The following is a 24,245-nucleotide window of genomic DNA, read 5'->3' on the forward strand; positions in this document are numbered from 1 at the left end:
GGTTCGAGTCCTGCGTCTGGCTGTGTGCTGACAGCTTGGAGCCTGGAGTCTGCTTTGGATTCTGTGTCTCCCTCTCTCGCTCTCTTTTTCTGCCTCTCTCAAAAAAAATAAAAACTTCTGTGCTATGTGAAGGACAGAGGTGGAACTTGAGGTACATAAAATGTTAGGCACAGAACCTATTTTTGTAGCCTGTTTTGTAGCACTTTAGACAGAGAACATAGTTTGTAAGGACTTGTGTATTAGAGAACTCTGTAGGCTTCTGTAACCACACTTGAGCTGTATTGTACTACTAAGAGGAAAGCACCCCACAGCGCGTTAGTGAGATCTCCCCCTTTGATACTTAAGAAATGCCTTGCTGCAATCTGGGGTTGATTTGGGGGGCCCTTAGTTGCCTCTGGAGGAGAGGACTTCTGCTGTGGTTCGGGTCTCCTTGCAGAGAAACAGACTTGGGTCACATGACCTTCATTAAATCGTGGCGCCCAGCCTCAGGCAGCTTGGCAGCCTGGACTTAGGCGGGACTGTAGCCACCCACTGTTCACACACAGGTGTTGCTGTTTCGATTCCAGCTTGAGTTAGAGTCGGTCAGAACCCAGTCTTTGGCGATAAGCAAGCAAAACCACCTGCTGAGAGAAAAGGTGAAAGAAATGAGTGACTATTCGCTACTGAAACAAGGGAAACAGGAGCTTCAGGCGCAAAATAAATTACTTAAACAACAGCTGGAAGAGACCAGAAGTGAGAACTTGCGTCTTCTAAACCGTAAGTCTTGTCCGGATTGGCGTGTCTTTGTGATTGACACTGGCTCGGTATTCCGAAACTGCTCTGTCCTGTAAGGGAGGCTTCAGTTGAGAAGATTTTCTCAAATTTCGTGGATTGAAGGTACATTCTTTTCACTCGCTGCCACGAAATTGCATCACTAACAAGTTTCCAACTGTATAAATATGCCTCTCTGGGTGGCCCTCAGCTCCCCTTCCCTCTGAATGCTGGTTGGGTTTGGCCAGTGGGGATACACTCCTGTGCTTGGAGGGAGGGAAAAGAGTGAGGTCGAGGTGGCTGTGATCCCTTCCGCGTCTCCTCCCGTGCGGTAGGCCGGGGCGGGCCCTGGGCCTCAGCCAGGCAGGAGACCAGGCCTTGGCTTCTCAGGGCTCTGTACCTGCTCACGGTCTCCGGGTCTGGGAATTCCTCCCCTCCTGACCCTCCAGGCCCTAGGAGCGTTGACAACAGGGCCCCGGTAGCCTGGGGAACTACACTGTCCTTCGTGGCTACCCGATGTGAGTCCCTTTATTGAAGGATCTTCTGGTGACCCGAACTGGGGATACCATCTGCTTTCTGCCTGGACCCTAAGTGCCACTGACAGATGCCCAGGTCGGACTGGATGTCAGGGCAGTCATTGGCAGGTTCTGACAGGTTCTTCCTGTGCCTTCTGTGCGTACTAGGGCAGATTGGTGGGCTTTCATGTTAATTTCTGGATTTGAAAGAATTCTTTTACTGGGAGTACAATCCCGGAGAGCTGTAAAGTATGCAGTCATGTGCATTAAATTCTCTTGGGGTGTCTGGGTGGCTCAGTCGGTTAAGTGACTAACTCTTGATTTCGGCTCAGGTCATGATCTTGCAGTTCATGAGTTGGAGGCCCTGCACCGCACTGTCAGTGCGGAGCCTATTGGGGATTCTTTCTTTCTCCCTGTCTCTGTCCCTCAGTGCTTGCGTGCGTACGCGTGCTCGGCCTCTCTCTCTCTCAAAATAAACTTAAATAAGCTTTTTTTAAAGTAATTCTTTGGTTAGGAAGTTGGTGAGTCAAGATGGCGCTTAGTCTCCTTACTATCATGTACAAAGGGAAGAACAACGTAAAGCCTCTTGAGCTGCTTTTGTTAGGTGAAACGAGAAAACGTGAGGCTGGTGACAAGCAGGCTTTTTTTTTACCTTCACAGACCTGGCTCAGCCTTCTCCAGAGCTGGTGGCTTTTCAGAAAGAACTAAAGAAAGCAGAGAACGCTATCGTGTGTGAGCATAAGGAGTTCGAGATCCACAGGCAGAACCTGCAGAAGCAGCTGCAAAGTGAAGTGAGTACTGCCTGGCTCACCCAGGCATCTGGGCGGGCCGCTCTGTGGGCCTGGGGACTCGGTGTGCGCCACACCGGCACCAGTCAGCCGGTGGCATCAGAAATGAGCCCCCAGTCTGCTGATTACTCCCCCAGTGTTCTTTGTCCTTGGAGAAGACTCTCAAGCTGTTGTGTGACCTTAGGTTCCCCATAGTAATAAAACCGAGAGGAAAGTAAACCCCCTAAACACGCGGTTTTCCAATCCCTATTGGGGCTCCCTGGTAAAAGTAGCTGATTCCCCCCGCCGTGATGCAACAGTATCGATGCTCTTTCTGACGTCTGCCTCTTGTGCTGGAGTAGCTGTTGTTCGAGAGGAGTGAAAAAGGAGCTGTGGAACTTGCTAGTGGGTTCTCTTGTTTCATCTGGACCCCAGGGGTGATGGGTGTCTGGCTGCTGAGAATTGGCCAAATCGACAAAGAAAATCAGCCCGATGAGAGAATTGTGCCTTTGGAAGTATGCTGTGTGATTGGTTTTACATTGATTTCTTTTCCTCGTCTAAATCTTGGCAGATCGAACGTTCTGCACAGCTGAAGGCCCAGATCCTCGATTACGAAGATTCCGTAAAGAGGTTAACGAGACAGGTGGCCGATTTGAAATTGCAACTGACACAAACCCAGACGGGTTAGACACCTCTTTAACTTGTGTGTGGGTGGGTATGTGGGTGCACACGTGGGAGAGAGAATGTGAGCAGCTTCTGATGCTTGTGAACACGTAATGATGATGATTCAGTGAAGTTGTAATTCTCACAGTAGGGAAAAGCTATAGAAATGTGTCACCTTAGAAGTAAAACTCTTGTCTTGGGGCACCCGGGTGGCTTAGTCAGTTAAGCGTCCGACTTCAGCTCAGGTCATGACCTTGCGGTTGTGGGATTGAGCCCCATGTCAGGCTCTGTGCCGACAGCTCAGCCTGGAGCCTGCTTAGGATTCTGTATCTCCCCCCCCCTTCTCCCTCCCCCTCCCCCCTCTGCGTGAAGAAAGCAGGCCTGTGAAGCCATAGCTGGTCCATGCACTCTATTGATAAATGTTGATCATGATTGCAGCTTCAGAAAGTGTTGAATGTGCGAGTTTGTCCTGAATACTTTGATTTTTGCAAAATAATGCTCTTGATCTCTTTTAACTCTATCCTCCACCTTTTCCCATCCTTTCTCACACTGTCGTTTTGTAACCCATAGCCCTAGAGAACGAGGTGTACCGCAACCCAAAGAATTCTCTGCGCGATCGGCCCATCAGTGGATTAATGGGTGGCAACGTGGTGGTACCTCACAATGGTGACCTGAACGGGGATTTCTTGAAAGATGCTTTCGGATTGGAAAGGCTGATGGCAGGCATGCTTCTGTCAAGGATCGCAAGTGACCCAAGTGCGAGCACCGGGAGTAGTTCCCCCGATTCTGACCTGGAGTTTGTAGCCAAGACCAAGGCAAGGGTGAAAGAGCTAGAGCAAGAGGCCGAACGTTTGGAGAAAGCTTTCCAAACTTACCATCCAAGAGTTCATCCACGCCCCACGGGAAGGTCTTCAGCCAAGAGCCCGCCACCCCTGCATGCGACAGGAACACCCAAAAAGGCCACTTCCGGTTTCCCTGGAAGACGTACTTCCACAGAGGACGCAGCTGTCCCTGAGCAGCCTCTGGCAGGCACACCCGAGGAGGACGGGAGCAGCGCTTCCGCTTCTGAGGCGCGGCCGTGCAAGGGCACGCCCTCCAGACGCCTCTCCTCCACTCCCCTGCCCAAGGCCAAAAGGAGCCTCCTTGCTAAAGTGTATCTGGAAGGTGAGCTGCCAAGAGGGTTGCGGGGTGCTCTGCATTTGGAAGCTTCTGGTGCTCAGAGGGCCTCTGAACCGAGTGAGAGTGCAGCCCGGGACGGCAGGAAGGAGCAGGGGCTGAGCCTGGCAGAGCCCGAGCTCCAGCAGTCGTGTCCTCAGTCTCAACCTGCCTTGTCTGGCTGACGGTGGCGTCTCCCACACGGGGCGGGGATGCCGAGGGAGGTAGTGGGGTAGTGTCCCATTTCAGCATTTTCCTCGGCGTGCAGACCTTGCTGAGTGACCGGTGGCTTTCCCTTTACCTCTGGTGAGTTGCATGTTTGTCACTGCTGTAGTTGTATTTAGGTGCTTGAATCATCAGTTTGGTAGATCATCTATGTGTCCTACCCAACTGTTTGCAAGGGTAGTGTTAGCTTTTTGAAGGTAACAGAACTGTTCAGAAACGACGTTGCTACCTTCTCCTTGCAATTTGTAATGGTCAAGCTTTCTGCCCCTTAGGTGGGGACAGATCCGGTGCTGCTGGCTGCAGTCCTGGTCCTGAGACAACGCCCCAGCCATCACCCTCTGAGTCCGGGCACAGCCCTTCCCTCCACCTGCTGCCCAGCCGTCCGGAGCAGGCCAGGTAACCCCGCCTTCCCCTCGGCCACACCCACTCTGGGTAGCCTCACCGGTCTCACGCTGGACTTTTTGGGGGGTTTGGGGGATATGAAAGACCACGTGGCAGTACAGAGTTTGTAATCAGATTGTAAGATGACGTATGATCTTTGAGAATCCTCTAAATAACCTGCTTGGAGAAAATAACTCCTTTTAGCAAGTAAGTAATTTCTACTGGTTTGCCAAGCTTGGCGTGTAGAATAGAGACGATGGGGTCAATAAACATCTTCATAGTTGCAAGAGCAGACTCAGTTTACAAAGATAAAACCAATGTACAAAACATGCAAAAACAAATGCAGTTGAAAACAATTTTTGGGTCCCCTGGAGGGCTCAGTCGGTTAAGTGTCTGCCTTCGGCTCAGGTCATGATCTCACGGTTTGAGTTTGAGCCTCGTGTCGGGCTCTGTGCTGACAGCTTGGGAGCCTGGAGCCTGCTTCGGATTCTGGGTCTCCTGCTCTCTCTGCCCCTCCCCTGCTCATTCTGTGTCTCTGTCTCTCTAAAAAATATAAAAAAAAGTTGAAAACATTTTCACACATTGTTAGTCACTCAAAAATATTTTGGCATTTAAAATATAAACAACGTTACAATTTTTTTTTTGGACCCGAGTATAGTTGACTCACGATGTTGGATTCGTTTCAGGTGTACAGGATAGTGATTGGACTCTGGACGTTATGCTGTGCTCCCCACGAGTGTAGCTGCTATGCAGTATTGTTAGACTCCCCTTGAGCGAATTCCCTGTGCTGTACCTTTCATACCCGTGGCTTCCTCGTTTCCTAAGTGGAAGCCTTTACCTCCCACCCACCTTCACCCTTCTGCCCACCCCTCCACTCCCTCTCCCAACTGTCAGTTTGTTTTCTGTATTTAGAGGTCTTACTCTTTCTTATTCACTTATTCTTGAGATGCCACATAGAAGTGAAATCATAGGGTATTTGTCTTTCTCAGTCCGACTTATTTCATTTAGCATCATGCCCTCTAGGTCCATGCGCGTTGTTGCAAATGGCAAAAATCGCATCCTTTATTATGGCTAATATCCCGCTAGGTATAGGTGCGTGTATACATGCTTACACACCCACGTTTCTTTATCCATTCTTCAGTCAGTAGATACTCGGGTTGCTTCTGATCTTGGCTATTGTAAGTAATGCTGCTGTAAATAGAGGGGTGCATAGATGTCTGCAAATTAGTATTTGTTGTCTTTGCATAAATACCCAAGAGTGGAATTCCTAGATGATCCGGTAATTGTATTTTTAATCGTTTGAGGAAGCTCCGTATCGTTTTTCAGTCGCTGCACCACTTGGCTTTCCCATCAACAGTGCTGGAGGGTTCCTTTGTCTCTACACCCTCACCAACACTTGGTGGTACTTGGCGTTTTGATTCTAGCCATTCTGACACATGTCACCTGATCTCTCCTTGTAGTTTTAACGTTTATTTATTTTTGAGACCGAGAGAGACAGAGCGTGAACAGGGGAGGGGCAGAGAGAGAGGGAGACACAGAATCTGAAACAGGCTCTGGGCTCTGAGCTGTCAGCACAGAGCCTGACGCGGGGCTCGAACTCACAGACCGTGAGATCATGACCTGAGCCGAAGTCGGACGCTTAACCGACTGAGCCACCCAGGCGCCCCTCTCCTTGTAGTTTTAATTTGCGTTTTCCTGATGATGAGTGATGTTGGGCATCTTTTCCTGTGTCTTTTTGCCATCTGTGTGTCGTCTTTGGGAGCTGCCCCTTCAGGTAGTCTGGCCTTTTTTGTGAGATTATTTGGATTATTGGTGTTGAGTTGTATAAGTGCTTTACATATTTTAGTTTTCTTTTTTGAGAGTGTAGGAGAGGGGCAGAGGAAGAGGGAGAGAGAATCTTAAGCGGGTTCCGTGCCAGCACAGAGCCCTACACAGAGCTTGATCTCACGACTGTGACATCATGACCTGAGCCAAAAGCAAGAGTCTGACACTTAACAGACTGAGCCAGCCAGGTGCCCCTACGTGTTTTGGACATCATTGGATTTATCATTTACAAATCTCTTCTCCCATTCGGTAGGATGCCTTTTGTTTGGTGATGGCTTTTTTTTTTAAGCTGTGGAGAAGCTTTTTATTTTGATGTAGTCCCAGTGGTTTATTTTTGTTCTCTTGCCTCAAGAGACCTACCTAGAAAAATGTTGCAAAGGCTGCTGTCACAGAAACTCCTGCCTGTGCTCGCTTTGAGGATTTCTATGGATTCAGGTCTGAGGTTTAGGTCCTTAGCTTCTTTTGAGTTGATTTTTGTGTTGGGTATAAGAAAGTGGTCCAGTTTCTTTGTTTTGCATGTAGCTGTCCGGTTTTCCCAGCATCATTTACTGAAGAGGCTGTCTTTCCCCATTGTATATTGTTGCCTCATATGTCAGATTAATGGGCCATATTAACTTGAATTTCTTTTTGGGCTTTCTATTCTGTTTGATGGATGTGTGTGTCTATTTCTGTCAGTGCCATATGGTTTTGATTACTATAGCTTTCCAGCATATCTTGAAATCTGGGATTGTGATCCCTCCAGCTTTGATCTTTTTTCTCAAGATTGCTTTGGCCCTTTGGGGTCTTCTGTGGTTCCATACAAATCTTAGTATTCGAGTTCTATTAAAGATGCTGTTCGGGGGGGCACCTAGGGGACTCAGTCGGTTGAGCATCCGACTTTGGCTTGTGTCATGATCTCACAGTTTGTGGGTTGCAGCCGCATGTCGGGCTTTGTGTACACAGTTCAGAGCCCGGAGCCTGCTTTGGATTCTCTCTCATTCTCTCAAAAATAAACATTATAAGATTATTTTTAAAATGCTGTTTGTATTTCGATAGGGATTGCATTGAATCTGTAGATTGCTTGGGGTAGCAGGGACATTTGAACAACGTTACTTCTCACAATCCATGAGCATGGACTGGCTTTCTGTTGGTGTCCTCTTCAGTTTCTTTTATCAGTGTTGTATAGTTTTCCAAGTACAGGTCTTTCAGCTCCTTGGTTAGATTTATTTCTAGGTATTTTATTATTTTTGGTGCAATCGTAAATGGAGTTACTTATGTTTTTGTACTACTTCATTAATAGCGTACATAAATGCAACTGATTTCTGGGTATTTTTCTATCCTGCAACTTCACTGAATCCATTTATTCCAATAGTTTTTTGGTGGAGTCTCTAGGGTTTTCTATGGATAGGATCATGTTGTCTGCAGAGAGTGACCGTTGACTTCTTCCTTTCCAATGTGGATGCCTTTGTTTTGTTTGTTTTTGAGAGAGACAGAGAAAGAGAGAGCATGTGCACAAGTCGGGGAGGGACAGAGAGAGAGAGAGAGACAGACACAGAATCTGAAGCTGGCTCCAGGCTCTGAGCTGTCAGCACAGAGCCCGACGCGGGGCCTGAACTCACGAACCATGAGCTCATGACCTGAGCCAAAGTCAGCTGCTTAACCGATTGAGCCCCCCAGGTGCCCCATGGATGCCTTTTCTAATCTGATTGCTGTGGCTAGGACTTCTGGTACTATGTTGAGTCAAAGTGGGAAGAGTGGACCTCCTTGGCTTGTTCCTGATCTTAAGTTCCAATTTGCATATAATGGAAGTAAACCCTCAATTGGTAGTGGGTCCTGGGGTACGACTGCTTAAGCAGGCGTGGGTGGGTGTGTTCAGGAGCACAGGGGTGGGTGGCTCAGTCTGGGATTCGGGTCTCCTGTGGGACCCCTGTTGATGCCTAGTCCCCATGGCAGGAGATGCTGACTCCTTCATTCTGGGCTTCTGCATGTGGATTCCATTTTACTGTACAGAGTTGAAAATTGCCACGTGGGCCTATTATCCTAAATCGTGTTAATGGTTTTTTTAGATCACTCTTGTAATAAAGCCAAAAAGAAAGACGAGACACGTGTGCTGAGGGAGGGCTTTTTAGTTTACGGGGGGCTTGGAGTGTAGCACTCTCGGCCGGCACGTGCTGGCAGTGTGCACAACTGTTTTCAAAACACTTTCGGGTTCTTTAAGAAATAAACTGCTCCCGGGAACAGCATGGTGATGAGGGTAGCACTTCTCTCCCAGCCAGTGCGTGGGGGGTGCCCACTGCAGTGTAGCCCTTGTTGTCTGTGAGTCTAGGGAAAACTGCTTTTCTGCAACAGTTTGAGTCCCAAAGAGTTTGCGTCATCCTGTGCTCTGGGGTTTTATATTCCTTCAACGTGACATCCTTGAATTTTATTCTTCCAATCTAGTCTTCATCAAAGACAGACAGAACTTGAAGAACAAGGAGAACTTTCAGATCCAGACAAGCTACCTTTTAAGGACAATGAGGAATTTGGATTATCTTTTGAATGTAAGTTCAAATAGGAGTCCTGGTTTTTAGAAGTTAAGAATGTAGAAAGCTTAGTTCTGGTGAAACATAACCACGGTCATAAAAAGCAAAGCTGTTACAGATTAGGACATTTTGATTTTTGTGGTAAAACCACAGATATTAACATACTGCCTCATTTTTAAATCACAAAGATTTTCGGGGGGTGGGGGGTTCGGAGTTCTGTTCATTAAATGTTTCTGGATAGTTCACCATTTCGGAGTGGGCGCTAAGCCTCTAATTGAATCCTCAATTCAGTTTACCACTTTTGGGATTGCCTCAGATTTAAAATGATTTTTTTTGTTTCTCCTTTTATGGAACACGAGCATGCTAAGTTAGTTTTGTTTGAATTACACTGATTCCATTGACTGCCTCAGATTTAGAAAGCCCGTTGTTTAATTAAAGAATAGAGGTAAAATACTACAAGCTTAAAGAGTCTAGAAATGGTATCCTGGCCATGGCCCCGCTTTGTATATAAGCTGTCATCGTGTTTCGTGAGCTTCATCGCTAAGTGTGAAAGGTAGAATATTTTGAACATTTAAATCGCTTAGTAAACTTTTCAAAATCCCTGTGACTCCCCCTTGTTAGGCTCGTTAAATCATGATTTTAATTACAGTTCAAACGATTAGCAGCAACCAGGTGAGTTCTGGGACCCCGCTGATTTTCCTGTTGGGTGACTGATTTGATCGTGTGAATGAATGTAATTCTCAAAGCTAAAGAACACTTGCAGACGTGAACGCGGGCAGACGGGCGGCTGTGATGCAGACTCTAGAGCTGGCCCGGCTGCTCTGGCCGAGACTTGATGCTTGGGAGCGAGCGGTCCCCCCACCGCGCCGCACGCCCTTCCCTCGCTGTGGTTCCTGAGGACTCACGTTCGCACCTCTTGCAGATGCAGGGAGCACGCCGAGGCAGTTTGAGGTGGACGGCCTCCATCCTGCTGGCGACGTGCCTCACGTGGGTGCTGCCGCCGCCGCGGTGTCTGCCGGACCTCTTGCTTGTTGCCACCCCGGTAAGTTTTGCTTTGTTTGAACCCACAAAATAAGTTAACGAATTAGTGATAGTTAATACGACTTCGTTTTCTAGTTATTTGCTTCTTCCATGCATTAAAGTCGGATAAGAAAAACCTTCCCGGGGCGCCTGGGGGGGGTGGTCTCAGTAGGTTGAGCGTCTGACTCTTGATTCCCACCCGGGTCATGATGTCACGCTTTGTGGGTTCCAGCTCTGCATCGGGCTCTGCTCTGAAAACTGGAGCCTGCTTGGCATTCTCTGGTCCCCCTGCATCGTCCCTCACCTCACTCTCTCTCTCAAAATAAAGGTTTTTCTTTTTTTAACGTTGATCTACTTCAGTCTTCAGGGAAGCTGATGACATTGGAGGAGAACTGGGTGTCAGACTTGTCTGGCCTGGCCCACCTGGTCTTTCCTCTTCCCTTCTCCAGACCGCCTGCTTCCCTCCCCAGTGGAGACATTTGAGCTCTGCCCCAGGGCTCAGCCAACAGGCATGTCCTTTTCTCCTTGAACCAGAGTGTTTTAGCCTCCGAGGTGAAAGGAAATGCCTCAAGTAAAACCACCTGTAGGTCCTTCCCAAACATCGGCAGAGCATCATCCCTAAAACCCATGGGATGCTTCTTGAAACCGGTTTGTTGGTTTCAGGCGCAGTTGGGAATATGAGGAATCACTGAAAGGAGCAAGAGGGTTGGTTTTTGCTGATTCCAGAGCAAGTCATTTCTGGAAAGTGCTCACTCAGACTCCATCAAGAGCCTTTTGCATATTGGATGCTTTTCTGGAAGCTGCCCCTGCTTCATGCAGCTTCTAGCAGGACAGTCAGCAGGCCATGGCTGATGGCATCCGATAGGACAGCTGATGGGGGCAGTGGTGCCCTAGAGCAGCTCTGATGGGCAGACACTGGAGTGAATAGGGAATAGAAATAATGCAGTAGAATAAGGGACACGAACTGAGTTGACAGGCCTTCTGTTTCTGACAAGTACAGTACGTTATAATAAACGGCTTCTTAAATTACTATTAAACGGTGGGGTTACATTCTGATCGTTGAGGAACTCTCAGATCTGTTGTTTCACGTCTTGGTCTGGGCGCCAAGGGAGGTAAAGCCTAAAACTTGCTATCTTTGTGCCAGTGGAAACCGTGCTTTTCTTCGCTCTTCCATCCGAAGAGGTTTCCCTCTGCCACTCTGGAGCCACCAAGTACACCTCGCAGCGAAGGAGCCCTTTCTTCATTGTCTCTTGAAATCTTCCCCCAAACGACATCCTCGCCCTGAGGTCGCTGCTCCGTACGAGTGACGTGCCTCCAGCGAGGAGGCTGCGTTTCTGCCTATGCAAGTGGCCAGTGGCCGCCTCTAGGGTTTGAATTTCATGACCAGGATCAAGTGGAGACTGTGCTGCCGCTCTCCTGTGGGAGACGCTAACTTTTGGTTGGTGACTAGAGCATAGCCATGAGGCTGGAAGTCCCGTTGTGAATCTGTGCTTGTCTGTGTGTTAGCCTTGCTGGGAAAGCTGAGGTTCTGGACCAGAGCTGGAGGAGAGAGGTCAGCGTAGTCCTCTGTGGAACTGAGATCAAGTTAAACACGTGAGGCGCGGGGACGTGTGTTGTCAGCCTAGAGAACAGGCGATTCAAACCCGGACCTTGGCCAGAAGGGACAGAAGTAGGGAGACAGGTGCTTACGGGTTTTGACAAGGCAGGTACAAGGTACTGTGTGAATATGGTGCTGGAGTGGCCACTTGTCACTGTAGGAATGAGGAGCTCACAGAAGATGTGGCATTCAGGTGAGGGCTGGCATCCTGGGTGGGGCTTGGGGGAAGGGAGCACATCTGCTTGAGGAGGACGTGCGAGCGGGTAGCAGGGCAGACGGCGCTGTACTCGGGCACCCGTGTGCGTGCCAGCGCCTAGACGGGAGGTTTCGGACGTGAACGTTCAGGTGATCCAGGAGGTCAGGCAGGAAGGGAAAAGGCAGTTGGGCACTCGACCGCCACGGGTTTGGATTCCACCGGAGCGGAGCGTGTGCACAGCACATCCGGAAGTGACTGGTGCTCACGCAGGTGAAGGCGGGCTGCCTGGAGAGACCTTGGTCACGGAGACCCTTGACCAAGTGATTTCGGCCACCCGGGTGAACGGTGATGAGGACCTGAACTGCAGCAGGAGGAGGAAGAGGAAAGTGTAAGCCCTGGTGACCGAGTGGACGTGGCGTGGCAAGAGCATGACTCCAGGGACAAGGATGAGGAGTTCAGCTAGGAAGCCAGGGCTGCAGGATCTCCTGTGTTGATGGCAGGGAGCCCGGTAGAAACATGGGTGTGAGCAAACACGGAGAGAGGTCGGGACCGGAGAGGGAGGTGTGGGAAAGGTGGGGGATCAGCCTGGCGGAGGTGGGCGGCGGCAGCTACTTGGCTAGACCAGGGGGAGGGTGTGGTGGTGTCCCATGGGGGGTGCAGGAGAGACTGCAGCACCCCTGCACGGGAGCAAGGCGGGGAGTTACAAGAGGGCTGTGTCTGGGCGCCAGGGGGTGGGGTGGCGGGGCTCAATCAGGTAAGTATCCGACTCTGGGTTTCCGCTCTGGTCATGATCTCCTGTGTGGGTTTGAGCCCACGTGGGGCTCTGTCCTAACTGCACAGAGCCTGCTTGGGATTCTGTCTCTCCCCTTCTCTCTGACCCTTCCCCACTTGTGCACACACACGTTTGCGTTCTGTCTCTCAAATAAGTATACTTAAAAAAAAAAAAAAGGGGGGGGGTGGGGGCTGTGTAAATGAATAGGGACGAACGGTTAAGTCTGAATCCTAGAGATGGGGGGAGGCTCCTAACCAGAGGCAGAAGTGGAAAAGTAGGGCTTGCCTGGGGAAGCAGTGAGGAGGTGGGCAAAGACGGGGAGAAGATGTGATGGGGGGGCATGGGAGGCAGCTAAAGTCATCGTGGTCAGGGTGGCTTATCTGTATCTCAGCCAAGTAAAGGCGGGGCGTGGTGCTCGGAGTGGGTTTGGGGGCTCACAGATGGAACAGGCCAAGAGCCCTCTGAGAACCCGGCAGATTCTTCCTGAGTCTTGGGGAGGGCCCCTGCTTACATCTGAAAAATCTGATGCTGGAAATGACTTGCTCTTTATTTTCTGTCCCATTAGGTCTAGATCAGAAACCAATGGGAGAACAGAAGGAAGAAGAAAAAATATGGGAACAGCACATGACAGAACAAAAGCAAAGAGAAGAAATAAGGAAGAGTGAACTGCAAGAAGCTTTAGAAAGGGAACGAAGAGAACTAGAGAAGCTGGATCAAGAGCGGGTAACGATCGGTGCAACCCAATTCTCTCTACCGGCGTTGGCACGGTGCCCTTCCTGAGTCCCTTGCTCTCAGGGAGGGAGGTCCTTGCTGTGTCCCAAAGTCCTAGGAGTGGCGGGCAACTTTGTCTGGTTTTGGTTTTTTACCATACAACATTCTTGCAGTATTACGGACTGTGTTCTCTATGCAGTACTTGACGTCTCTGTAACATAACTGGACGTTTGTACCTCTCAACGCCCTTTATTTCACCCATCCGCCACCCACCTATCCTGCTGGCAAGCACCAGTTTTCTGTATTTGAGCCTGGGTGTTTTTGGTTTGTTTTTTAGATTGCACATATAAGTGAAATCATGGGGTATCTGTCTTTCTCTGACTTCACTTAGCGTCCTACCCTCTAGGTCCATCTATTGTCGCAAATGCCAAGATCTCCTTTCTATGACTAATACTCCGTTGTATGTATATACTACATTTCTTTTATCCATTCGTTTTTGGATGGACGGTCAGTTGCTTCCATATCTTGGCCATGGTAAATCAAGTTGCTGTAAACAGAGACGTGCATATATCTTATCAAATGAACGTTTTGGGGCTTTTTTGTATAAAGACCCGGTTACGGATTCACTGGATCATGTGGTAATGGTATTCTCGATCTTTTGAGAAACCTTCATTCTGTTCCTCAGAGTGGCTGCACCAGTGACGACTCCTCCACATCCTCGCCAGTGTGGGTTGGTTGTTTCTTGCCTTTTCAATTTTGGCCATTCTGATGGGTGTGACGTCCTATCTCGTTGCTTTGATTTGCATTTTCCTGATGATTGATGTTGAGCATATTTTCATGTCTCTGCTGATCATCTGAATGTATTTGGAAAAAGGTTTATTCAGGTCTTCTGCCCATTTTTGATTGGATTGTTTGGGGTTTTGTTTTTTTCTTTTTTTGGTATTGTGTAAGTTCTTCATATATTTTGGATAACCTTTCATTGGATATATCACTTACAAAAATGGTCTCTCATTCAGTAGGTTGTTGTTTCATTTTGTTGATGGTTTCCTTTGCTGTGCTGAAGGTTGTATCTTGATGTAGCCCCAGTGGTTTATTGTTGCTTTTGTTTCCCTTGCCTCAGGAGATCTATCTAGAAAAATGTCAAAGGCCAGTGTCTGATGACTACCTATGCTTTCTTCTAGGAGTTTTATGGTTTCAGTTCTCACATTGATGTCTTGAATCTTTTTGAGCTTGTTTTTAAGAATGTGGTCCAGGCGCACCTGGGTGGCTCAGTCGGTTGAGCATCCGACTTCGACTCAGGTCATGATCTCACGCTCAGGGTTCAAGCCCCACACCGAGCTCTGTGCTGACAGCTCAGAGCCTGGAGCCTGTTACAGATTCTGTGTGTGTGTGTGTGTCTCTCTCTCTCTCTGCCCCTCCCCCACTCGTACTCTGTCTCTGCCTGCCCCCCCTCAAAATAAACATAATAATGTGGTCCAATTTCCCCAGCACCATTTATTGAAGAGACTGTCTTTTCCCTACTGTATATTCTTGCCTCTTCTGTTGTAGATGAATTGACCATATTAGTGTGCATTTATTTTCGGGCTTTCTATTCTGTTCCATTAATCAGTGTGTCAGTCTGTGCCAGTGCCATACCGTTTGGATTACTACAGCTTCATAGTCTATCTTGAAATCTGGGATTGTGATACCTCTGGCTTTGCTGTTTAAGATTGTTTTTGGCTATTGGGTCTCTTATGGTTCCATACAAATCTTAGTATTAGTAGGTTTAATATTACTAAAAGCCTGCTTTAGACGTCCCAATCTTCTCCTTTCCTTTAAAAGACAGAGAGGTTGTGTATAACATAGACCTTAGGAGTTTCACAACAAAGAGGAGCTTTTACGAGCTCATTGACATGCATTCTCCTCTGGTCCTGGAAATAAGCCATAAATAAAGTTGATTTGTGAGAGAGGGTGGGAGGGAGAGAGGACACGCACATGAGCAGGGGAGGGGCAGAGAGCCAGAAGCCCAAGCAGGCTCTGCACTGCCAGCACAGAGCCCACCGCGGGACTTGAACTCCCATGAGATCATGACCTGAGCCAAAACCAAGAGTCAGACGCTTTAACCCACCGAGCCACCCAGGCGCCCCTAGATCTTGCCTTTTTTAAATGGGGTTTAAAGAAAGCTTCCGAGGTCAGCTAGGTGGGATGAGAGTAACCCAGGGGAAGTGACTGCTGGTCACCGGTGCCTTCCAGGGGCTCCCTTGTCCTCATCCTTCCTCTGGGTTTGTTCTGGCCTTCTTGGTCCTGATTGTGGTTCCAGGCATGTGGATTACTCTTGTCACTTCATACGCTTGCTGAGTCGTCTTGAAATCTTCCATATGGATGTTCTTGGACTCCTGGTTAATTTGGCCTAAAGCACAGGACACGTGAGGCGAATTAATCCCCTCCTTCATTGAGATGGCTTGTTTGGTTTCTCTTGCATGGCAATGACTTCAGTTAAGGAAATTGTTCTTTGGCATGCAGGTTGTACTTACAGGATCAGGATTATATTACTATGCATTTTTAAACGTTAAAAAGTTGTGATATATTTGTGTTTCCTATGCTGGTGCCTAATGTATTCCACAGAGGATGATTGAAATGGAAAAAGAAATGGAAATGACTGTTGAAGAAACGAGAGACCAGCCTGTCTGTGGTGAAAATCCTTTAGAGAAGTACATGAGAATTCTTCAGCAGAATCAAGACCAGGAGTCTGCAGATAAGGTGCTAATGCTTTGGACCGGCTGTCTGTGGAAGGGGTGCCGGGGGATGCTTTGGTTTGTTTGAAGACCTTAGGACGAGAATCTGCCTTCTCCATAAGAGACCACAAGTTGAGGCGTAGAAGATGCAAAGTTCAAATAGAGCCTTGAGTCTCTTGGCCAAATTTCATCACTTTTGTTTGGGTAAAGATGGAAGAGATCTCTGTGTCAAATTTGATAAAAGTTGACATGTGTCTCATTATCTTAAGAACAAGAAAGAAAAAATGAAAGGTGTATTCATGAATAAAAAATGCATTAGTGCTCTCTGAGACCTAAATACTTAAGTCTCAAACACCGGGTATTGAGAATGGGTAGCAGGTGGTTTATTTTGATATAACTACTAAATTTGATGTTTAGAAGTCACCTCTTTTTCAGTTTCTTAAATGACCTTTATCTCAGAGTTGTTAGAGAAATCAAAGTATTGAATAAAATTCCTACATGTGTAATTTCAAAATTCTTTTTCCCTCTTGGTATCAGAGTTCAAAGGTGGTCAGAGAAGGCTCCCAAGTGGAAACAGTGCCATCTATCAACAAAGACGAAAGGTATGGTTCCCCCAACGTGACGTTGCCTGCACAAACCATCGTGTGGTGGGTTGTGTCAGCCAAGGGAAGTGTTCAGATGTTTGAGTCTGCCTGTGAGAAATGAGTGAAACAGTCAAAATTTAGGGACTTCAAAAAAAAAAAAAAAACATACAGCATCTTTTAATTTGTGAAATTGGTTCTGAAATAAATAGTAAGCAAGGGCACAAAGCCCACAGGGAAAGAATGAGAACATGATAAAGATCCCTGAATAAATTTAACAAAAATTTAATAAAAATATTTTATTTTTCCTTAATTTAGTTTCACAGGCTTTTCTCCCGAAGGGCCAGATGACTTCTGGTAACCATGTTTGCTGCTGAGTGCCTTACCCATGTAATGTGACTTGAGGCCTGTTGATTTTCTGTCACGACCCAAAATCCTCAATAAAAATCTTACGTGAAATCCCATGTGATTGTGTTTCTCATAATTTTATTTGGGTTATAAACGAAAAATCATCTAGTCTGGCAATACCTCTTTAGGCTTTGTTTGACGCTAGAAGGAGCTGGGGGTGGTAGGTTTGTTTTCACCTCCCCATTTTTGTCTTCCGTGATCTGTATTCGAAAAACTTACTGGCCAAGTTCCGGACCTACGTTTCGGAAGTCTCCTCTGTTGCTTTCCTCTCCAGAGTTGGGCTGCCTACCCCCTGCCAAACAGGAGGCCATCTTCCCCACGCTCTCCTTGTGATCTGGCGCTGGAAATAGACACAGGTCTTTCCATCCCAGGCTCTAGAAAGAGTACGGTATCCCCTCCGGTCTTGCCTTTTGACATCTTTTTCTTAGGAACAAACACGACTCCTTCTTAGATGGTGATCGAGAAGGTGACGTTAGCCAAGCACTTTGTGTACCAGATACAATTGAAAACCTTGATATGTATAACCTCAATTCTTCGTATCACCATATGAAACGTGTACTGGGACTATCCATATTTTACAGATGACGAAACATGAGGCACAGAGGTTAGTGACTTGGCCAGGGTCTCCTAGCCATCAAATTGCAGAGCCGGGACGTGTGCCCCGGTGGGAGACAGGTGCCGCCTCCACGCTGGGCTGTTGGGGAACTGCTCCCGTGGAAGACCTCCCACAGCTTACAGCGGCTTGTCTGGTAGCGAGCCCTTTCCAGGGTGACCTTGAGGGACCACACAGGGAACAAAGGAGATAACTGCCCACTGATACAGCACCCCAAAACTTCCCCAAGGGGAGGAAGAGGCTCGCGTGCTGCCGTTCCCCTTTCTTCGTGCACACCGGCACCACAGTCTAGCGTCTGGTGTATGCAACCGCCTTGGAAGTTCTCGAATGACACTGCCAGTATAGTCACCAAAAAGCATACCTAGGACAGCTCTGAGGGTGACCAAGCACCCGGTTTGCCTGGACCAGAGAGTTTCCCTGGGACATGAGGCTTAACATGCTAACCGATGGTCACCCAGCTCCTGATGTGGGGTGGGTTTGTCCGGTCTGCCTTTCCAGTGAGGTCCCAGAGACCCACTTCCCTTTACAAATACAGACTGGGCTGAACTGGTTTTGCCAGGGATTCTTACTAGGTCACCGAGTTCCATGACCGAGGGGGGAAGGAGATTTTTTTTCTGGTGTTTGTTACCGTTTGGGTGTCTAAGGAATCTTGCACCAAAGGGGACATTTTGGAGTAATGAAATGAGTTGTCCGGGCCCCTTCCTCATCACACTTAGCATATCAAGCCTGGAGTCCTAGTGCCACCAAGAACGTGGCATCTTCTCTTTCAACACCACCTCACTGGGTCTTTTTTTTTTTTCTTCCAGCTTCCAGATAAAATGAACATAGGACATCTTGTGAATCTTAAGGTATAGAAGGTGTTCAGGAAGGCTCTTTCAGAGGGGCACGTGCCCTCCAATGTTGATAGCAGCGCTATTGACGATAGCCAAAGTATGGAAAGAGCCCAAATGTCCATCGACAGACAAAATGGTTAAAGATGTGGTAGATAGGTGTACACGAGGCAGTCTTACTCCATGATCAAAAAGAGTGAAATCGTGCCATTTGCAACAACGTGGATGGAACTAGAGTGTATTAGGCTAAATGAAAGAAGTCAGAGATGAGACAAATACGTTATGATTTCACGGATGGAATTTAAGATACAAATAGGTGGATGTAAGGGAAGGGAAGCAAAAATAACATAAAAACAGGGAGACAAACCCTAAGAGACTCGTAAATACAGAGAACAAACGGTTGTTGGAGGGGTGTTGGGTCCGGGAGTGGGCTAAATGGGCAGGGGGCCTTATTAAAGAAGGCACTTGTTGGGATGAGCCCTGGGTGTTACAAGTAAGTGATGAATCACCAAATTCTATTCCTGAAGTGATTATTACACTTTATGATAACTAACGTGGATTTAAATTAAAAATCTTTTTTTAAATATACAGAAGGTGTTGACATGGTAGGCTTACATGTTGCAAAATTATTACCAGCACAAAGTTAGGAAACACCTGCATCATGTCCCATAATTTCCACTTACCCGTGAGAACATAGCATCTTTCAAGTCTGTTACGATATCATTGACCATAATCACTCTGTTGTCTGTTGGATTTTCTGAATTGACTCCTCTCATAACTGGGAGTGAGTGCCCTCTGACCAACATCTCTTTTCCATTCTCCGCAGTTCCTGCTAACCACCATTTTCGTCTGTTTCTAGGAGTTAACCTTTTTGAGGTTTCCCTTAGTGAAGTCCATCCATGTGGTTGCCAAAAAGCAGGATCTCCTTTTTTTCTCATGGCTGAATAACATTCCTTTGTGTATAGATATACCTTATCAGCTTTACTCATTCATCCCCTTGAGGGCCACTTAAGTTTCCATATCTTGACTATTGTAATATTGCCGTGCACATGGCAATCCAGATATCTCTCCAAAAACCTGTTTTCATTTCCTTTGGGCAAGTACCCAGAAGGGACATTGCTGGATCATAGGATACTTCTAGTGTTTTACTTTTTTTGAGTGAACCTCCCTACGGTTAACCACGGTGGCTGCCCCAGTTTGCGTTCCCTCCAGCAGTGCACGAGGGTTCTCTTGTCCACATCTTCCCCAACGCTTGTTACCGCTGGTGTTTTTCATGATTACCATCCTAACGGTGTGATGTGATGTCTCGTTGTGGTTTTGATTTGCATTTCCTTGACGATTGACGTTGATCACCTTTTCATATATCCATATACTGTCTTTTGAAAACTGTTGAGGGGCGCCTGGCTGGCTTAGTCTGTGGAACCCCAGACACCTGATCTCGGGGTTGTATGTTCAAGCTCCACATTGGATGTAGAGATGACTTAAATAAATAAAATCTTTTTTAAAAAGTTCAGTTCCTCTGCCCATTCTTTATTTGGATTGTTTTCTGCTCTTGAGTCATAGGAGTTCTTGATATGTTTTGGCTATTAACCCTTTTAACCAGATACCTGGTTTGCAAACACTTTGTTCCACTCCCTAGGCTCCATTTTCACTTTGTCGATGGTGCCATTTGCTGTGCGGAAGATTGCTAATTTGATGTAGTCTCACGTGTTTATCTTTGCTTTTGTTGCCTTTCAGTTTTGTGTCAAATTCAAAAAGGAAAAAAAAAATTGCCAAGACTGATGTCGATGAGTCTTCCCCCTGTGTTTTCTTCTAGGAATTTTGTAGTCTTCAGATCTTATATTCAGGTCTTTTTTTTTTTCCCTCAAGTCTTTAATCCATTTGGAGTTGCTTTTTGCATATGGTGTAAGATAGGGGTCCAGTTTCATTCTTACGCATGTGCCTATCCAATTTTCCCAGTACCACTTACTAAAGAAACTACCCTTTCCCCTTTCTTTTATATATCCTTGTATATTCTGGACTCATTTGTCATAATGGACTGTATATGAATGAGTTTATTCTGGGCTCGCTCTCCTGTTCCACTGTCTAGGTGACTGTTTTTATGCCAATACCATACCGTTTTGATTATTAAAGCCTTGTACTATAGTTTGAAATTTGGAAGTGTGATACTTTGAGATGTGTTCTTAAGATCGCTTAAGCTATTTAGGGTTTTATTTTGTTTCATACAAATTTTATGATTTTTTAAAAATGTTCTTTTTGGAGAGTGGAAGCGGGGGAAATGGGGCAGAGAAAAAATCCTAAGCAGGCTCTACACTGAGGTCCTCCACGTGGGGCTTGATCCCACGACCTTGGGATCCTGACCTGAGCTGAAATCAAGAGTCAGATGCTCAACTGACTAAGCCACCAGGACACCCCCTTAATTTCTGTTTCTGAGGCTTCATTTTTAGTGTATAGAAGCCCAACTGGTTTCTGTATATTGGTTTTCTATCCTGCAGCTTTACTGAATTCACGTCTTGGTTTTAACGTGGTTTTCTAGTGGAATCTTCAGGGTTTTTTTATATATAATGTTATGTCGCCTGTAGATAGAGACCATTTTACTACCATTTTTTGATTTGGATGGCTTCTCTTCCTTGCCTAATTGCTCAGGCTTGGTCTTCAAGTATTGTGTTGAATGAAAGTGGCAAAGTTGGGGCATCCTTGTGTTGTTACTGATCTTCAAGAAAAAACTTACAGCTTTCCACCGTTGAGTATATTAGCTGTGGGCTTGTTACATATGGCCTTTACTGTATCGAGGCATGTTCCCTCTATACTCCGTTGAGAGTTTTTATCAGGATATTGAATTTGTGAAATGTTTTTTCTGCATCTAATGGAATGATTGAATGATTATTATCCTTCATTTTGTTAATGTTATATGACATTGACTTGCAGATGTTGAGCCATCCTTGAATCCTCAGAATAAATCCCACTTGATCATGGTGTGTAATCCTTCTAATGTACTGTTGAATTCAGTGTGCTAATATTTTGTTGAGGATTTTTGCATCTATGAACATCAGGGATGTTGACCTGTAATTTCATTTTCTTATAATGTCCTTAACTAATTTTGATATCAGGTTAATACTGGACTTGTAAAATGAGTTTGGAAGCGTTCCCTTCTGTTTTTTTTAGTAGAATCATCATCTGGTCCTGGACTTTTTGTTGTTGTGGGAAGAGTTTTGATTTCTGATTTGCTCTCCTTACTAGTAATTGGTGTCTTCAGATTTTCTATTCATGGTTCAGTTTTGTTAGGTTGTGGGTTTGTAGGAAGTTATCCATTTCTGCTAGGTTTTCCAGTTTGTGTGGGTATTGTTGTTCATAATGGTCTTTTAGGAGCCTGTGTATTTGTGTGGTATCAGTAATAATGTCTCTTCTTTCATTTATAATTTTAAGTCCTCTCTCTTTTTCGCCCCCCTTGGTTAATCTAGCTAAAGGTTTTGTTTATCTTTACAAAATACCTAGCTATTAGTTTCATTGATCTTTTTTATGGTCTCTCTAGTCTCTATTTCATTTATTTCTGCTCTGATCTTTGTATTTCCTTCCTTAAGCTACTTTTGGGCTTAGTTCTTTCTGTAGTTCCTTGAGATATAATAACGGGTTTTGTATTTAAGCTCTTTGTTGTTTCTTAATGTAGGCATTTACTGCTATAAACTTCCCTCTTGGAACGGTATTTGCTGGATCCCAGAAGTTTTGATACATTATGTTTCCCTTTTCATTTATCTGAAGATTGTTTTTGATTTTTCTTCTTTGACCCATTTGTTGTTGAAAAACATGTTGTTTAATCTCCCTGTATTTGTGTGTTTTCCAGCTTTATTCTTTTTGAAAAAAAATTTTTAACGTTTATTTCAGTTTTAAAGACAAAGTGTAAGGGGGGAGGGTCAGAGAGAGAGGGAGACAGAGAATCTGAAGCAGGCTCCAGGCTCTGAGCCATCAGCACAGAGCCCGACGCGGGGCTGGAACCCACAAACCATGAGGTCATGACCTGAGCTGAAGTTGGACGCTCAGCTGCCTGAGGTGCCCAGGTACCCTCCAGCTTTGTTTTTGTAATTGCTTTTTAATTTTATGCCATTGTAGTTGAAAAAGATGCTTGATATGATTTCAGTCTCCTTAAACTTTTTGACTTGTTTTGTGGCCTAACATATGATGTATCCCGGAGAATGTTGTGTGTGTGCTTGAGAAGAATGTGTTTTCTCCTGTCGGTTGTGTGAAAATCCATAAAGGGAAACCTTACTTAGAATGGAGTTGGAAGGCCCTGTAGGGAGGAGCTCTCACACACACGAACTTTCCATCACTGCCTACTTCATTCCTGTGCCAGAAATAGTTCACTTTATTGCTCCAATAGGAGGAAGGAAGATTGTCTAAACAGCAGCAGCCTAGCCAATAAGAAACTGCCACAAATCAGCTGGTAAGTAACCATCACCACCCTAAACTCTTGCTTTTCTCCAATGGATTTTGAGCCCCTCCCAACTTCCTCCTTGTTCTCTCTAAAGTGATGTTCCTCTCCCTTGTTCTGCAGACTCTGCCTGTGGTTAGCCATAGCTTGCAAGTTCTGAATTGCATTCCCTCTGCTATTCTTGCATAAACTCGTTTCGCTGGTAGAACAACTTGCTCTTTTAAGGTTGACATTACCTGGTGATCAGAAGTGGGATGTGAAGGAGATGAAGCCCTGAGGAACCAACGACCCTCCGAACTGTGTGCGATGCTCACATGAGCCGTTCGTGCCCTCCGATTACCAGTCGTCTTTTTCCTAGCGGTTGGACAGATCTCTTCTCAGACTCCTGCTCCCTCTCTTTGGTTCAGCTCCAACTTTAGCTGGGATCTGTTTTTGTTTTTAGGAAGGCATCACCCTTCCTGGGGAGTACTCTTCACTTTTTGTTTGTCCTGTTTCTGTTTGCTGCACCTTCTTGGTGAGTCACCTGTTGTGATCAAAAGGGGGAAACGCATGATTCTGGGTGTTTCAGAACAGCTGTGGGAAAAGGGTCTCTCATAGTTAAGACAGTTTAGGGAATCCAAAAGCAAGATAGGTTCGACCTAGTCCTTGGACCAGGCTCTTGTGCCTTTCTGGAAAAATAGGCGAGTTTTTGGATACTTTGGAGTTGTAATAACCATTCTGGGGAAACTTTGACTTAGATAAATCCACCTGAAGGGGCACCTTAAAAGAGGATCCCAACCCTCTCAGAGACAATGGAGTACATTGTTTGGTATGCAGAAGCTTCTAAAAGCCAAGATGATTTCAAAAACATTCCTACAAAGGATCCTTTACAGCACGCAAATAAAAATTTTGTCGTGAAAACACAAAACAAACTAGCCATCTGAGCAGGTAACCTTAACTTAATCCATCTTCCACAAATACAGTTTGAATCCAGCTCTTGTTTTGAGTTTTCAGGGGCACCTGGGTGGCTCAGTTGGTTAAGCATCCAACTTGGGCTCTGGTCATGATCTCAGGGTTCATGGGTTCACCTCGGGCTCTATGCTGACAGTTCAGAGCCTGGAGCCTGCTTCCCAATTCTGTGTTTCCCTCTCTCTCTTTGCCCCTTCCCCTCTCATGCTTGCTCTCTTTGAAAAACAAATAAGCGTTTAAAAGAAAATGAAAACTTTTGAGTTTTGTATTTGAAATGTGGCTAAGGTTTTTTGTGAGGGTTTTTGTTTTTTATGTTTTTTAAACGAAAGCTCTTACGATCTCTGTTTACGTATGTGGATGTCTTTATTTTTCTACCTACAGATAGTATTGCCAAAATCAATTTGTAAAGAACTCTATTTAAATCGGCTTAAAGAAAAAAAACATATGTAAATTAAGTAAACCCAAATGTTTTCTGGGTTCACATGATCCGGGATAATCAATAAGTAAAAGCTAATTGAAGTTTGTTGGTTTAATTAAGACTAACATGCCTTAGAATTCTCAACATTGAGGAGCATGTAGGTGGCTCAGTCGGTTAAGCATCTGACTTCAGCTCAGGTCATGATCTCGCGGTTTGTGGGTTCGAGCCCC

General features: G+C 46.1%; 1 protein-coding gene across 6 annotated transcripts in view; it reads left to right on the forward strand.

Moving 5' to 3' along the window:
- OFD1 (OFD1 centriole and centriolar satellite protein) overlaps positions 1-16,836 on the forward strand; it is a 41,675-nt gene extending 24,839 nt beyond the window's left edge. For 5 of the 6 annotated variants that reach the window (XM_047075907.1, XM_047075905.1, XM_047075908.1 and 2 more), the window contains 10 exons: positions 567-756; positions 1,926-2,056; positions 2,604-2,715; positions 3,266-3,859; positions 4,348-4,471; positions 8,699-8,799; positions 9,704-9,823; positions 12,932-13,089; positions 15,682-15,816; positions 16,329-16,836. In XM_047075907.1, the coding sequence (XP_046931863.1) occupies positions 567-756; positions 1,926-2,056; positions 2,604-2,715; positions 3,266-3,859; positions 4,348-4,471; positions 8,699-8,799; positions 9,704-9,823; positions 12,932-13,089; positions 15,682-15,816; positions 16,329-16,496 (1,833 nt within the window). In that variant the 3' untranslated portion in view covers positions 16,497-16,836. The remainder of the gene's footprint in view (positions 1-566; positions 757-1,925; positions 2,057-2,603; positions 2,716-3,265; positions 3,860-4,347; positions 4,472-8,698; positions 8,800-9,703; positions 9,824-12,931; positions 13,090-15,681; positions 15,817-16,328) is intronic. The other variant, XM_047075906.1, reaches the window with a different exon arrangement.
- Positions 16,837-24,245: the final 7,409 nt, after the last annotated feature.

This window comes from Lynx rufus, unplaced genomic scaffold (genome assembly GCF_022079265.1).
Source record: "Lynx rufus isolate CCGP_SWC_20201006 ecotype Redwood Valley unplaced genomic scaffold, mLynRuf1.p SCAF_14, whole genome shotgun sequence".
NCBI lineage: Eukaryota > Metazoa > Chordata > Mammalia > Carnivora > Felidae > Lynx > Lynx rufus.